The 17,553-nt window shown below is 39.6% G+C and overlaps 1 protein-coding gene across 1 annotated transcript in view; it reads right to left on the reverse strand.

Annotated features, from left to right (window-relative positions):
• The window catches only part of tgfbr1a (transforming growth factor, beta receptor 1 a), a 90,056-nt gene that overhangs the window by 44,692 nt on the left and 27,811 nt on the right, over positions 1-17,553 (reverse strand). Inside the window, exon 2 of the mRNA XM_077227511.1 lies at positions 6,967-7,200. Coding sequence (XP_077083626.1) covers positions 6,967-7,200 — 234 coding nt within the window. The remainder of the gene's footprint in view (positions 1-6,966; positions 7,201-17,553) is intronic.

Below are 17,553 nucleotides of genomic sequence, written 5' to 3' on the forward strand. Positions count from 1 at the left end.
TCGGCAGACATGACGTGAGCAGTCTCTGGATCGGCAGACGTGACGTGAGCAGTCTCTGGATCGACAGACATGACGTGAGCAGTCTCTGGATCGGCAGACATGACGTGAGCAGTCTCTGGATCGGCAGACATGACGTGAGCAGTCTCTGGATCGGCAGACGTGACGTGAGCAGTCTCTGGATCGACAGACGTGACGTGAGCAGTCTGTGAATCGGCAGACGTGGCAGACGTGACGTGAGCAGTCTCTGGATCGGCAGACACCATGTGCTTCTTCCATGCATGCAACACCGCCAATGCATAGAACAAAAAGACCGCTCTCTTGGCCATGGCAGGACTGATGATGGGAATGGTAGGCTCCGGAATAGTCTTCCTCCTCCGCCGTTTGCGAGGTCGCGGTGGTGCTGCAGCCTCTTTGGCCACCATCGGACTTGAGACCCCCGACGTTGAGTCCTCCTGGACCACCGGGTTAGGGACGCCAGCGGGTCGCTCGGGGACGGCCTCAGGGACGACAGCGGGCTGTTCGAGGACCGCCTCTGGGACGACAGTGGGCTGTTCGAGGACTGCCTCCTGAACGACCACGGCCACCTCCGAGACCGCAGCAGTTCGCCACACTGGAGGGTCCCTTTGTGGATCCAGGGTGTTTATGAAATTCAGAAGTCCAAGCTCTCCATCACCGCCATATCCATGACATCGACGGGCTCGTCAAGGGCGAAGTTAAAGAGATCCTTGAGAGCCATCTCACCCAGCTCCAGCACCTCTGCAGCGGAGCATAATTTCAGGGCAATGTCACTCACCTTAGTTCCCTTCTGGCGAAGAGCACACAAGGAGGTAAACTTCATGATACGTTCGTATTGTGGGCATGAAGTTGGTAAGACTGGTGGCTGGTCTGAAACCTTCCGCTGAATCCTCATATTGGTTGGTTCGTTCTGTCACGTGATGAGGAAAATAAGAAAGACGAGGATTCAAGTGCAGGGAGGTAAGTTTAATTAAAAGACTACAAAACAACATGAAAACTGAAAACCAAAACTGCCCCGTAGGGGAAAACCAGAGAGCTATCAGGCAGACACAGGAAACACAAGGGAAACAGATAATGACGAACCAACAGAGGACTGCAAACACAAGGAGACTAAATAGGGAACAAATGACAGAAGGTAACAAGCAAGACAGGTGAGGGAGATAATACAATTAACAGGTAGCAAGATGGGAGGGGCTGACAATAGACAGGAGAGCACATGGCACAAAGGAAACACATGACAAGCCATGTGCTCACAATAAACAGAACTAGAACACAAGAACATGACAAACCGGGAATGTCAGACCTCTGTCACCAACTAAGATAAGACCAGACAGAAGTGACAGAACCCGGACAGAAATGGGCAGTCATGCACATTGCATAGGGAATTTGTATTGAACATACAGTGCCCTCCACAATTATTTGCACCCCTGTTTAAGATGTGGTCGAGGACTTTTTTTAAACAACATAGAACCCAAATGCAAAAAAGGAGAAAAATCCAACCTTTTATTTATGTACATCACTTTGGTGGTAAAAAAAAATCACACACTAAGAAAAAAAAAAACTTTTAATCATGTGTCCCACAATTATTGGCACCCCTAAAAATTCTGCTGAAAAAAAAATGTTTTAAATATATTTTTCTGTAGTTGCTAAAGTTGGTCAGGGTATCTAGGAACTTTTAATTAGTAATTCATGACTTCCTGTTTCCCTGGGGTATAAATATGACGTGACACATAGGCCTAATTCTCTTACCCATTTGTCAACATGGCAAAGACAAGAGAACACACCATTCAAGTAAGGCAGATGTGTGTCGACCTTCATAAGTCAGGCAATGGCTACAAGAAAATAGCCACTCCCCTTAACTTGCCCGTATCTAAAGTCAGAGGAATCATTAAGAAGTTTAAAACAACTGGAACAGTGACAAACAAGGCTGGAAGAGGTCCCAAGTTTATCTTGCCACAACTCACAGTGAGGAGGGTTGTAAGAGAAGTAAAAAAAAGTCCTAAGCTCACTGTCACAGAATTGCATCAAAGAGTGGCATCTTGGGGTCACAAAGTCTCCAAAACAACCATCAGATGCTCTCTACATGCCAGGAAGCTGTTTGGGAGGCATGCAAGGAAAAAGCCTTTTTTCACTAACACTCACAAACGTAAACGTCTGGAGTTTGCTAAGCTGCACTGGGACTTCAACTGGTATCGTGTGCTTCGTGTAGATGAGACTAAGATTGAGCTTTTTTTTCAACAAACACTCTAAGGGGGTCTGGCGTAAAACAAAAGATGAGTATGCCAAAAAGCACCTCATGCCCACCGTGAAGTATGGTGGAGGATCTGTGATACTGTGGGCCTGTTTCTCTTCCAAAGACCACCTTGTTAGGGTGCATGGCATTATGAACGCTTTGAACTACCAGGACATTTTAAATAAAAACCTGATGGCCTCTGCCAGAAAGCTGAAGATGGGTCGTCATTGGGTCTTTCATCAGGATAATGTTCCAAAACATGTGGCAAAATCTACAAAAAAATGGTTCAGCAGTCATAAACTCAAGGTCCTCCCATGGCCATCACAGTCCCCAGACCTCAACCCAATCGAAAACCTGTGGGGCGAGCTAAACAGGAGAGTGCATAAGAGAGGACCCAGGACACTGGATGATCTGGAAAGATTGTGCAAAGAAGAATGGTCAAAGATCCCTCTCTCTGTGTTCTCCAATATTGTGAAATGTTATAGGAGGAGATTAAGTGCTGTCTTGTTGGCAAAAGGGGGTTGTACAAAGTATTAACATCAGGGGTGCCAATAATTGTGGGACACGTGATTTCAAGTTTTTTTTTTCTTTCTAAATATGTGATTTTTTTTTTACCACCAAAGTAATGTACTTAAATAAAAGGTTGGATTTTTCTCTTTTTTGCATTTGAGTTCTATGTTGTTTAAAAAAAAGAAGAATTTTTAGAAGTCCTCGACCACATCTTAAACAGGGGTGCCAATAATTGTGTGTAGCTCTGGATCACAGTGTCATAGAGACAAGGGGACGGGCTCATTTTACTTAGACGACCAATCAGTCTCTCAGGATCATTGTGAAGCTATTAAGCCACGTCCTAGCAACCATTTACAGCACCTTAGCAACAAGTTCCATTGACTTCCATTGAAAGAGATAAAAGGGATATCTCTGGATAGAAGTATTATAGAAACATGAGTGTGGTCTCATTTTACCTGGGGCAGCAAACATTCAATCATGAACTACCTGAACACTTCTAGCCCCTCCCTAGCAACCGTAGTTGAGCACCTTAGCAACTAAAATCCAAAGAGGTATATCTTCCATTCTGAATGTCACAGAGATATGGGAGTTGGTTTATATCATTCATAGTGACACGCAGCCTTTAGAGTTCCATGATTGGCAGCTGCCAAGCCACTCCCTAGCAACCTAAGAGAGTACCCTAGCTACCATTTTGCAAGACCTATACTGTCCTACAAAGGCAAAAGAACTTAACTCGCTAGAGTGTGGAACTAAGTAACATGACTTTAAAGATATTTAGTTGTCCTGCCAAATTAATTATAGGTAGGACACTGGAAATCTGGCAATTAGATGTTTAAGTAATGAAAATTATCTACATAAAAAAATCTTGAGCTCAAACTTGACTTTTGACCACTATTTTAAAGTTACTGTACTCTGCCTTTGTATTGTCAGCAAAAAGTGAGAAGTCATGCCAAGGCAAAAGACAGTAACTTCCACATTATCAATATTTGGTTGCTGATCACCATTAACAAAATCATTATAGTAACACCTGTATAAAATCTAGTGATCATACAATTACTTATAGCCATCTACTTATTGTGCTTTGGTTGCATTCTGGTGGCCCTATTAATTCATTAGACATGACTAAATACTTCCGTAGCGGCAAAGAGTAGGCTATCTTCAAGTGGTACTGAGTGGCATAAGACTTGCTTAACACGGGTTCAAAATGATCACGATAAAACAGATCCTCGCGCACATTCGAACCGGAGACTGGTTTATAGCGGTGGATCTGAAAGACGCATACTTTCACAGACGCTTACCGAGATTCGTGTTCAAGATGTCACGCTCCTCGTCCGTTCACGAAAAGTAGCCTATGCAGAGCTTTCCCCCTCGAGACTCAGTAGGGAGCGCACTTCGCTCGTCCCGCGGATTTATTCCGGACGATGTGATTGTATAACCTGCTTGTAACAGCTGAGCTGGTCTGATGTTGTATGCACCAGCACCTGCTTCATTATGTTGTATGCACCAATATACCTTTGTTGCTTCATTATTTTCACTCCCTGTGATGCATTAGTCCCGCATGGGCTCGACCGTGTTCAGGGCGGTGCTGAAGGCGCAGGCGAAGTTTTGGCACTCTGCCAGCTAGATGCATAATTGTTTCAACCAGGTCCGGTACCCGAACTGGGTGAGGCGGGGCTTTAGTTCTTTGTTGTATTCACCTGCTACGGCATGTGTAACACTTTTCTGTCAACTCTGCATGTATCCTTCGCGATCGATATCACACGCTTGTCGATGGAGCGGGTTAAGAGCATACTATCTGACCGCATTAGTGCAGGAAAAGGCTCTGAGGACATCAGAAGTTACAGGGACTGATGGCAGCTGTAAGTGCACAGGCCAAAAATGTGCCAAAAATATCAATAACTCATTTTCAACCAAAAACGAAGTTACGGTCTTTTGCCTTTGCACGGCAGCATATCTCTGCATCAGAACATCGTATAGAGATGGGGGTTGGCTCCTTGGAGAATATTTGTACCAAATTTCATGATAGCATCACTATTAGAAAAAAATATGTAAGGATTCAAGAAAAATGGCGGCCATCTTGAAAAATGGTTGCCATCTTGAATTTTTGAGGGACAAGCACTGTTTTCCAAAAAACATTCTGAAGAGAGCATTTTCACAAAATGTTATGCCTACATGATATCAGTGTTTGAACGATTGACAAAATGAGCATTTGACAGAAATAGCTGCCATCTTGAAAAAATGGCCGCCATGTTGAGTTTTTGGGTGGCCAACGCCTTTTTCCCAAAAAATGACCCTTGGAGACTATCTGTGCCAAATTTCATGCTTCTATACCAATTTGAATGATTCCATTTGAAATATGCCATTAATCTGCTGCCCTAAGAGAGAGATATAAGACAATAGAGCTGCACGATTCATCTTTAAAAGACTTTAATCTCGATTCAAACACCGACGCGATCTTTCGTCGGTCTATTTAACTTTGACAAAATCATATGGCAACATTCAAAGCTGTGTAGGTGCTGCCGCTGACCCGGAGAGAGTTGTCATGAAACAGCTTTACAATCTTTTCAACCTCATAGTATAATTGTTCTGTGTAATAACTATTGCATTCTGTGATGCAATAGTTAAAATGATCATAGAAGTACTTGGATAAAAGTTTAAAGTTCACATATGAACACTGATGTCCACAATAGCGACCAAATCAGCTTTTTAAAATAAACTTAGTGCTTAAAATAATGCATTTATCAATTACATTGTTTCTTCACTAAGTGGTGAAAAGTGACAAACGTTAAAAAATGTATTTGTTATTGAATCATTTATTTAAGATACTGTAGTATGTATGATGCTTCTGAAATAAAAGTCAGAAAGATGTGATGATTTGTTTTTGTAAATATTACTCATCTTATACATCATGTACAGTCTGTATGATTTAACTTTTCCTGATGGTCTAGTGTTTAAAAAATGATGCAATATATTGGAATATCGAATCTCAGTTCTTTAAAAAAAAAAAAAAATCGCAATACATATCGTATCGGCACCCAATTATCGACAAAGTATCGAATCGGGAGCTAGGTGTATCGTCCCAGCCCTAGCAGCCCCTAGTAAAAATCTAAAATGGAGACAGCAAAACTAATTAAGAGTAATAAGGGAGGTCAGAAGCAGGTCTGTGCAAAAGCAAAATAATAAAAAACACAGATGAATAACTGAGTTCTAAATGAGTTTGCTAGCTCTGATACATTACTGTAACTGTAGGCTACATCAAAGTCTCACATCACAATTTCTTTTAATCTAAACATATGGTTCAAACTAATGAAAAAATTAAGCAACAAAGCCAGCTTTGAAGAGCCAAGCACTTGTGTCCCTAGCGTCATTTGTAAAGTGAGAGCATGAGAACAATATATTCATTACTAAATGTCCCTGTCTGTGACATTTGCCAGTGCGCGAACTCCCAAGATTTTCAGACTACTTCAGGACACAATGCATCTTTTACATACAACAGCGACATGGAAATAATTGACACGAATGGGCTTTGCGTCACAACAAAAAAGTATTTAATTAAGCTGATGTAGACCCATGTGGAACAAAGGATTTGGATGCCGCACTAAAATGCCAATTCAACATGGAAAGTCATTTTAAAATGTCGTCTGAAATACGATGGGATCATCGCTCTCATCTCAATGGCTGGGTGAAGTCCATTTGAAGACTATTTGAGCACCACCTGTTTTGTTGCTCTGGACGACAGAACTGTCTGGTCTGAGATTTGAGGTAGTGATCTCCTCTGGAAACTTGAGCTGTCTCCGGAGGTCAACTCTCATGTCCCAGTCAGTAGCCGATGTCAGGATTCCTGCGCCAGTTGATGTCCCGGTAGAGCTCTCCCCTGCTCTAACAAACCTGATCAAACGGCGTGCTGTCGTCCTCGTGCTGTTGTGGGTCTTCCTTCTCTCTTCCATCTGGTCATGCCTCCATCTAAACTTGCCATCAGCCAGGCTAGCCTGACATGATGACAACACATGTTCAAGGCTTGCCGGTTTCCCACACAGCGTGCAGTCTGGGCTCATTATATTCTAAATCATTATATTGTGCCAGACAAATTTACCCCAATTCAAATATGAACTTGGGTATTGAGAAACTTTTATGACATATTGACGTTATAGAGTCACAAACTCTTGAAAGCCCACTCAAAAGTCATCATGATCACATTATTCTCTTACCTAAGCTGACTTTTGGGTTCTTGTTGCACATGTGAGTGACGCAGCAGTATGGATGCTGGCCGTTGTTGGAAGAGGCGCACTGGAATGGCCTGTCCGGTGGGTAAAGTTGATCTTGCTGAATGCACTGACTCTCCTGTATTACGATCTGTCCAGCAGACTTTGTGACGACTGCATAACACAGGCCGGTTGTGTTACATCTCCGATTCACACATCGCTCACAATAACACAGCAATCCTGATTGAGAAGAGAGAGAAAGAGACTCCAGGTTAGGATACATTTAGATTGTCAGCTTGTTAAACAGTAAAAAAGTGTCCTAGGCAGATTAGTGTAGGGTGATATGCTCCATAATCATATAGTCAGTCTGTGAGATCGGCGATACACAATAGTATCAGGGGGCGGGGTCTACAATAGCTTACTGTTTTGATCATTCATTTAATTTATTTATTAAATTAATTAATTTTATAAATCGCGGAGAATGATAATCTTTTCTATCATTTTGCAAGCAAAGATGGAGTTGAAGCGATGAAGAAAAATGTCACGTCATAAATATTTCACCCAGAAGGCGAGCCCGAGGATATCACACATGCAATTTGCAAACTTTGCACGAGAGTTGCGCTGGTGAAGGAGTCTCAAACCACAGTCAATTATTCCTTGAAAGTGAAATCAAAAACTTAAGAGCTTTCGGCATCTGTCTCTGTACTAACGCCGCATTCTCTCAGAGATGACGAGAGATGAATTTACCTCAACATAAGCTGGCAACGGTATATCAAATGTTAATTCACTGGCTTAATATTTCTCCTGTGGACCATACATTAATGATGGTACAAAAAAAAAAAGTAAGTGTTTGAAGCTGCTTTTGATTTTCATCGATGACTGATTTGTGCAGTGTTCAGACCTTAAGACTGTCATTAGGCCTAAACAATTTAAACAAATTTTTAATAATAATTTGTAATTGTATTTTTATTAATGTTATTAAAATGTTTTGTTAATGTGCTATGGAAACAAAATGCTGACAAACAAAACGCCTGGGCTTAAACAACAGCTATAAGAATGTATAAGAATGATGCGTCTCTTTTATAGAAAGCACTCATGACAATTTGTGAATAGATCATCTTGCAATTCAATTTTGATGTGGGATGTAGTTTTGTAGTCTTTTTTAAAAACGCTTTCTTTGAGGAGTCCTCAATTTTCGTACATGATTATCGATGTCGCAAGTGTGGTTATGTGGTTGGAATTACAGCACATGTCCTGTTAACCAGATTACACAGGAAGAGGAGACTGACAGCTTAGCTCCCAGTTGGGCTTATCCATACCAGGTGAAGTCTGAAGCCTAGTGCCGTGGAGATACAAGGACACAAACCTGCAGCGGCCAAACCTCAAGCAGCCCCAGGCTTCCATTAAACAAGAAAGCGAAAGGTTTCTGCCTGGTGTGTTCTCGTCAAAACACACATGTACCGATTTAAAGTCTTTAATAAGAAATCGAAATCACAGGAGATCACAGGAGAATACAAAAAACACACTCTACATTAAGACGACACAGAACAACGAACTGAGGAAACTAAGGGCTTCAAATACACAAGGTAATGTAATGAGGTAACTAAATGAACAACAGGTAAACATAATCAGTAACTAAGAGCACACAGCCAGGCAAACAGGAACAGGTAAAACAGAACCAACACACATTGGCCCTCATTTATCAAAAGTGCGTACACCAAATTTCCAGCGTACACCTGGCGTACACCCAAAACCACGGTGACTTTGATATTTATCAATATGGACGTTGGCGTACGGCACGCTCAAATCCTACGCCAGGTCAGGAGGTGGTGTACATGTACGCACGTTTTGAGTTAGTGCGGAAATGCGCAGAAAAACAATTCCTAACACCACAAAACGCACTGACAAACTAAAAGATATGAGGAGCTCTTTTCCAAAACGCAATAAACACCATTTTTAAAAATAAATTTGTATTTTATTTCTATTAATAAACTAGTGTTGTGTCTGCAAAGATGAAATTGATGATCACCATCTCCGTAGTGAACGCGCCTATAGAGAGAGTAGCCTATTTCTTTTAGTTTATAATTGTTTCGTTTAAAGACATTTCAAGCTTTCTTTATAGATATATTTCTCATGTCTGTGAGGCATATACTGAGTTTCGGTTAATTTGTGATGAGATGCGCTCCAGTTCACGTGCAATGCAAGGGACCGCGCCTCCATGTCATAACTCATGATTATATTGTCTGCTATTTGCTTCTTATTTATTAAATCCAGGCAATTGGTTGATGAAAAAAATATTAAAATTAAGATACAATTTATACAAAACGAAATTCACTTTAAAGAAAGGCTTTCTACAAAACAAAACTTAATTAAGTGGCCAAAATCATGTCTGAGCATGTCTCCCGATATATTGCGCATCCTATCTTAGCCTATGTTCACTTTTCATAATCAACAAAGATGGGGAAAAAATAACATTATTATTTTTTAACAAATGCTAAATGGACTTAGTTAATGGCTACAACACATAGCCTAATAGTAGGCCTGAATATTGTTATCATTACTTTTTTCAAGTTCGGCACGAATTACTATTAGCCTAAATGTGTTACTAAATGATTTGAATGTATTTTTAACATTGTTGTATTTAAGGACTGTATTTGTGTGTTATTTTTAAATTATTTGTTTTATGTGGTGGACAATATTGGAACGTGACATTGGAAATATTTATTTTATTTTTACTATTCAATTTATTTTACTATTTATTTTGTTTGGCTTTTATTTATTTCATGTAGTTGCACTTATTTAATTTATATTAATTTATAGTATGAGACTGTCCCTGATTATATGTTGCATGTTCTCTTGTTGTTTTTGTTGTTGTTTTTTTAGACAAAAAATGGATGGATTTATAGCGTTTTGAAAAAAAAATACAATTAACTGTGAATTTATCATCAACAATATTGTTGTTTGATTTAATAATAATTTTTCATGATGATGATGGCCTCGATCTCCAGAGAAGTGTCTCCTCTTTGCCGTCTTCCGTGTGTCCATGGCGTAAAATGAGGGTGTGGGGGAAGCGGATACTTGAATATATAGGGGCGTGTTATTCTAATGACGATCGTTTTCAGCCGCGGCATTTATCAAGGGCAGGTATTGCGTACACCTGGATTTCAAAGGTACGCACAGCGTCATAAATCAGGCGGTGAGAGGAGTGTAAGCATAATCTTACGCCAACATATACGCCCGTTTCTACACAAGAATGATAAATGAGGGCCATTGAAACTAAACTTAAAATGAGCATACATGTTACAAAACAACTCGGAACTGAAATAAGCTGAAAGATGCACATTCTTTCAGGGAGACTTACGGTGGCCGAGAGATGCAAAACAAATCACAATTATAAAAACAAAATAACAATTCAGAAAACACAACGACAATTCAGAAAACACAATAACAATTCAGAAAACAAAATAACAATTCAGAAAACACAATAACAATTCAGAAAACACATTGACAATTCAGAAAACAAAATGACAATTCAGAAAACACAATAACAATTCAGAAAACAAAATAACAATTCAGAAAACACAACGACATTTCATAGAAAACGGAAAAGGTAGGTTGGCAATGGCAAATGGCAAACTTGTCGCTGATTGGACGAGACACCTGTCAATCAAGAAATTTGTGATCAAAATGGAACACACACTTTAAACATTAATTTGAAGAAGGACATTCATATGCCGTGATTGTGGACATGCTGGCGACATACCACGACATTAAAATGAGCTTGTGCTCAAATGGCTTAAGTTTATCACACCCATCAACATGCCAAAGATAGTTCGGTCCCATGGAGTGATATGCAGACATCCCAAGTCTCCCGGAAGTTCCCCGCATATTGATAGCAGCTCCCTGATGCCCGCAAATTAGATAAAAACTCAGAGCTCTAGAGAATCTAGAGCTCGCGAGCTCCAAACCGTGTAGCGCACAGCAGAGAGGTAGAGAGCGAGAGACCTTGGGTGTGTTTGCAAATGTGCGTGTGTGCCTCACGAAGCGCATGTAAATACACGGGTTTCTTGTATACAAACAATACCGGATGCGCGCATCCAGGAGGCAAAAAAACGCTATCTGTTATGCCGAGTTCTGTAAAAGAACATTGTAATTAACGTAGATTTCACATTGTTTGTAATTTCTTGTTGACTCAATAATAAACTGCAATTTCAGAGTTGGATCTGTTTGTTTGTGTTTCATATTAATATAACATTATGTAAAACGTCCAACTGTGTACGAATCAGTTTACTGTGATGCATGTATGAATTATCATGTTAGACTAAGTTAGTAATGTAATAGCCTCTATAGAGCCCGAATTTGCTTTTATATAAGTTAACCTTGTTTATGTTACTTTACGACCTGCAACATATCATGACTGCACACATATAACGTTACTTTACTGTAAATCAAAGATTTGACGATGGATTATGTGGGAAGCCTAGTACCTCCGACCGTGGCGATTATATTAAAAAACTTACTCTCAGCAATGGCGAGATCTTGCCGGATCCCTACAAAATACCTGACCATCTTTGGATTGTGGATGACAAGAAGTGGCCAGCAATTGTATGGCCTGATATATATAATTATCTAATTCAGACACCAAGTGTGTATACAAGAGAAATGATTAGAGCGTACAAATCCCTTGATGCATACAACTACGTGCTATGTGGTCATGTGCAGCTCATCAAATACTTTATAGTCCATTCATTTTAAGCCAAAATGGGGGTCAACCTTGAACAAATTGCAATAGAAGCAAACTCAACTGATTTTGTATCCTCAATATATCCTGAGTAAGGAAAAAAAAGCCCCGAAGAATCCCATTAGGGGAAAGTTTCGAAAAAGACCCAAATATATCCCATTCATACGCCTATTCATTCTTTTTCTCACGTGAAAAGTGTAAAAATGTTAACCTTTAGATATCACCATGAAATTTACTGAGTTGATTACTTACATCAAGACAAACAAAAAATTTATTAGAAGTTTTTTGAAATTGTTTGTTAACATGGACAAACGGTGCATAATATAATTACGTATTAGCTAATTTGCATAATTACCCAAACAGTTCTAAACATTGGGTATAGCCAGGTGAAAATGTCTTGTTGAATCTTGTTTCAATATAAAAGTAAACTATTTAATATTAAGGTCTGAATGGAACGCATTAGCTAATACGTAATTATATTATGCACCGTTTGTCCATGTTAACAAACAATTTAAAAAAACTTGTAATACATTTTTTGTTTGTCTTGATGTAAGTAATCAACTCAGTGATTTTCATGATGATATCTAAAGGTTAAAATTTTTACCCTTTTCACGTGAGAAAAAGAATGAATAGGCGTATGAATGGGATATATTTGGGTCTTTTTCGAAACTTTCCCCTAATGGGATTCTTCTGGGCTTTTTTTCCCTTACTCAGGACATATTGAGGATACAAAATCAGTTGAGTTTGCTTCTGTTGCAATTTGTTCAACCTTTTTTCATAAAATGACTGGACTATTAATGCTGCACCGGATTTTTGCGTGTTGAGGTCAGATGTGCTCCCTAATCCTTTACTCCCGTACGAAGACTGCGGGTCTTTTGCCTCCTGGTTGCGTGCGCAAGCAGTGATGACATTGCCGAGAAATCCATGTATATTTTTTAGTAATCTTGTAAATAGTTTTAATATTGTGGTATTTCGCCAGCATGTCCACAATCACGGCATATGAATGTCCTTTTTCAAAGTAATGTTTAATGTGTTCCATTTTTGCATTTAGCAAAACAAAGTTGATCACAAATTTCTTAATTCCTGTAAAGCTTGATTGACAGGTGTCTTATCCAATCAGCGACAAGTTTGCCATTCTCAAAATGTACCTACCTTTTCCGTTTTCTTTGAAATGTCGTTGTGTTTTCTGGATTGTTATTGTGTTTTCTGAATTGTTATTTTGTTTTCTGAATTGTCAATGTGTTTTCTGAATTGTTATTGTGTTTTCTGAATTGTTATTGTGTTTTCTGAATTGTTATTTTGTTTTCTGAATTGTCGTTGTGTTTTCTGACTTGTTATTTTGTTTTTATAATTGTGATTTGTTTTGCACCTCTCGGCCACCGTAGAGACTACTCTTATCTATTTATATAATATAATATAATAATTAGGGCTTTCAATTTAACATGTTAATTTAATTAATTACGGGTAAAAATGTACGCATTAAAGTTGATTGTTGACGAACATGAAAACAACTCCCTGTGATTTAGCCTATAGAATGCTCCTAAACTTCAAGATATCAGGACAAAAATATATCACGATTAAGCAATATCACACGAGTGCTGTTTTTGTCCTGAAAAGCACGAGTGCAAATATGATATTCAATTTATACAGTTGTTCAATAAAAACTGTTCCTATTACACCTGATGTACTCGCTACATCATAAAAATAATGGCATCTATGCTAATTTTAGTCTTTCTGTTTATTCCGAGGTTAACTGTAATCAGCCAGACCCGGGCCGTATCCAGATCAGACGGTGGACCTGTGCCTAGACAGGACCACAACGCATCCCTAAAGTGTCAGCAGAGCTTGTGTCAACTAGACTCTCCCCTGTGAAGGCCTCATCGACACGACAGCCATCGGCACTGATCCTCAACAAACTCGTCTCCATAAGCGGGTGATAACTCTGATCTTCAAACAGATGAACTGAATATAATGTTCCGATCCAATCTGACCTCTGACCTGTAATACTGCCTGAATCATAATCATACACTGTTCGTTCGCTGGCCAAAGGAGAACTGGCTCCCCAACTGAGCCTGGTTTCTCCCGAGGTTTTTTTCTCCATTCTGTCACCTGATGGAGTATTGGTTCCTTGCCACTGTCGCCTTTTTCACCTTTGTTGCCTTTGGCTTGCTAAGTTGGGGACATTTAATTTTATATTTAACAATATTATTACAACATTATTTTTCTGTTATCTCTGTAAAGCTGCTTTGAAACAATCTGTATTGTAAAAAGCGCTATATAAATAAAGGTGACTTGACTTGCTTTTGCTCAATTTTGCTAATGAAAATATTAGCCTACCTGTAAAGCCAGAGCAAAACAGTTGTGCATCTCGGAGCAACACATAGCAGTGCTTCGTTTCTAAATGAATCTGAGTTTTGATCGGGTTAGGCAATGAGGCCATCCTTAAAAATATTCTTGTTTGCCGTAAGCCGACCGACCCTGTCAATTTAGGGCCGACCCATTTTTATTTTTTTATTTTTTTAGCCCGACCGACTTGCCGGTTGTAACTTGCGTTAAGACCGAACGATTTTTTTTACTCTTCAAACAACTAATATAAATTCAATAAAAAAATATTAATTATATTTTAGTAAGTATTGTGAAAGTTGCTAATGCCTACATACAAACGTAGGCTATGTTCTTTCTTTTAAATAAAAACCTGTGGCGCCATCGGCTATGATTATGTTTACACCATTGGTTTACGCATGTCACACTATGGCTTGTACGTTCGCTTCGTTCCATTCACTGTTCGCGCTTGGTAATGAGGGATTGGTACTGAAACCCGGTATTAAATGGGCCCCGGTGCTGAATTTTGAAAGACCGCTGTATCGATTAGCTTGGACGTTATCGGTTCTGCTGTTGGTAGGGGAAATTAAGAATAGGCCTAGGCTACTATTTATTATTGCTATAAAGACGTTATCTTGAACATGTTTATCTCGCAAGCCATTTCTATATATATAATAATATTAAACCATTTGTCTGTGACGCAATTTTGCTATTCGCAGTCCAGAAGAGAGAGAGAGCGATCTCTCACGCGGAGCCACAGCGCGCACAACACTACAGTCCTGCTTAATGAGTGACAATGAGGACAGAAATAAAAATTCAAACGTGGTTACACTTTAGATCTGGGATATTAGTCTAATTTTATTTTAGATTTCGGCTTTCAAAGATAATAAAAAGAAGATATTTGAGATGAAACAATTACAAACTAGACGCATTTTGTCTAGCGCAACTTCCTTCCCTTCACAGCGATGCGCTGTCATTTCTTCCTAAAACCCAAACGTACCGTCAGAATCAGCACAATCGGTGATTGTTGTAAAATGCAGTCTCTACTGTTGCTAAATTGCGGACGGGTTTAATCATTAAAAGAGCTAATTAAAAGCAAAAAAAATCTGTGCAAGAGACGCTGTTCACAAGGCGACGCGTGCTCCAAAATGGACTGCAACGAGACAAGAAAAGTATACTTAACTTTGGGCTTCATGTGCGCATCTAAACTATCAAATATACATAAAATATAAAAATGACCAGCTCTGAGATCCACTGAAACACAGTTTATGTCTTAAATGGACGTAAATACTTGGGAGAAAATGATGGTGCATCATTCACCTATTAGATCTGCACTCGGTCTTAAAGGGGCAGCATTCTAATAAACCTGTGACGAATGAGCCATTAATATAGCCTGGCAAGCCAGACCTACATCAAGGTGTTAGGTCTGGGAACTCACAATTGGCATACCTCAATCCGAGGGGCGGGATAAACTGCTGTCTTTCAAATTCCCTCTGCACGCAATAGGACAGCGCTACAACCAACCAGAGCAAGGAACGGCTGTGGCTGAGTGAGTCCCATGTGTTTTTCCACCAGCGGAGCTAGTTGATTTATTAAACTTTTGCCGTATCCGGTCGTCAAAACTCCGAACACATCTTCCTTTTTTAAGAATGACTTAAGTGACGTTCTCTTAACTCCAAGTCATCCAGAGTCGCGGCCAAAGCGGATTCGAAAGACCGCTGTTCGCCAGCAGCCGCCGCATCTTCTTTCATTTAATTTTATTAGAGGATGACCCCTTGAGATGAAACATCTCATTTTCGAGGGGGTCCCCCTTTGTTTTCAAGTAGCAGGGAAATCACACGGAACCGTCACAACTCTGCCGTCATTATGTTAAAACCGCCCACCAACTCTATACACGATGTGATTGGCCTGACCAGAGTTTGGTTTTTTCAGCTCGAATGCTAACGGAGAGTTGCTAGACCACACTTTGCTGCAAAATAATTTTTGCTGCCACTAGGGAGCGTCTAGATTTCTAGGCTACCATTAATGTGAATCAAACAACAAAAGGCAGAGAAAATCACTCACAGCTCTTGAATGAATAACTTAAACTTTAATAAGCATTAATCTATCTATGATAAACTATGCAGCAGGGTTTCCGTTGTCCGGTAATTACCGGACATTGGCCGGGAAAAAAAGGAAATGTCCGACAAAATTAAAATCTCTCCGGTCAAATTGTCCAATTAAAATTGCCTAATAATCCCGCCCCCTAACACAATCTGAATTTGAGAATAAGCCTAAAATGTATAAAGCAAAAATACACCGACCTTTGGCTATGTTATAAATATAAAGGAACAGGCTCTACTGTTTGAAAGTTATGAAACAACATCGCTTGCTGCATTTCAAATAAAGCGCACACCTAAAACGGCTGATATATAGACCTAAACAGAGAACGATTGAGTGAGACGTATCAAATATGGCCAGGCCCAGGCAGACTAGCCTTAAAAGCTTTTTTCAGAGGCCAGACGATGGTGAACCAGGAACATCTCATTATAGCCTATAGATCAGTGGTTCTAATCCGCGCACTCGTAGGCCTACAGTTTATTTTTCTCTCATCAAAACTGAATAGCCTATATGTTCATCAGTTCATGGTTACAGTCTATATCAAGCAGGGACACCTTTGTGTGCATTTTATTTTGTGATTTCACCGGAATGAATAGAGTCTCCGCAACGGCGATAGACTGAAACACGCGTCCGAGTGAAGATTGCGCAACTCGCGCAGCGCGTCGTCCATGTAACTGATAGCAGCGGACACGAGCGCTCAGCTTGATTTAAAATCAACCGATTTTAGCGCCAGATCTCTTATTTAATAGAGAACTAAATGAATGATCTGCTAGTTAACTGGAGATGTTTTATTTATTTGTATTAGGTACATACGTACCTCAATGTTTCAAAAAGTGAATGTGTGTGAAACGTGTGTGTGACGTCAATCGGACGTTCATGTTTTTTTCCATCTATTTGAAAGTTAAGCTTATAATAACATGTTGCATTCTATGCGGCCTTATTATTTCATTTTTCAAGTTACATAGACTGCCTCCAGTTTTCCTCAACTTGACTAATGAAGAGGCGATATTTGACCGGCATTTCATCAAAATGTCCGTAAAACGAAACCTCTGCCGGTCACTTTGACCTGCACCATTTTTTTCTAGCGGAAACTCTGCTATCCATATATACACATTAGTTCCCAAGCAAAATTGAGGAGGTTGATCATTTGAATTTGATAAGAAGGCGCGCAACACTATTTATAGGCAATATTTTCGCGCTAGAACGCTTGTTTTTCAGCGGGAATGTAAATTATAATAGCACTTAACCATGAACACAAGAGCCACAACACACAAATGGCTTTTATTTTATTTGTTTATTTCATTAGCAAACATGTCACTATAATTGTTAAGTTTTTTCCATCGATCAATTTTCTGCAAAAATAACGATCGACATGATTGATGCTTTGTGGCCCCTTTAAATACAGTTGTAAAAATGACCACGCGTTCGAT

Source organism: Siphateles boraxobius, unplaced genomic scaffold (genome assembly GCF_051911475.1).
Source record: "Siphateles boraxobius isolate OS27281-9 unplaced genomic scaffold, OSU_SipBor_1 1, whole genome shotgun sequence".
Lineage (NCBI taxonomy): Eukaryota > Metazoa > Chordata > Actinopteri > Cypriniformes > Leuciscidae > Siphateles > Siphateles boraxobius.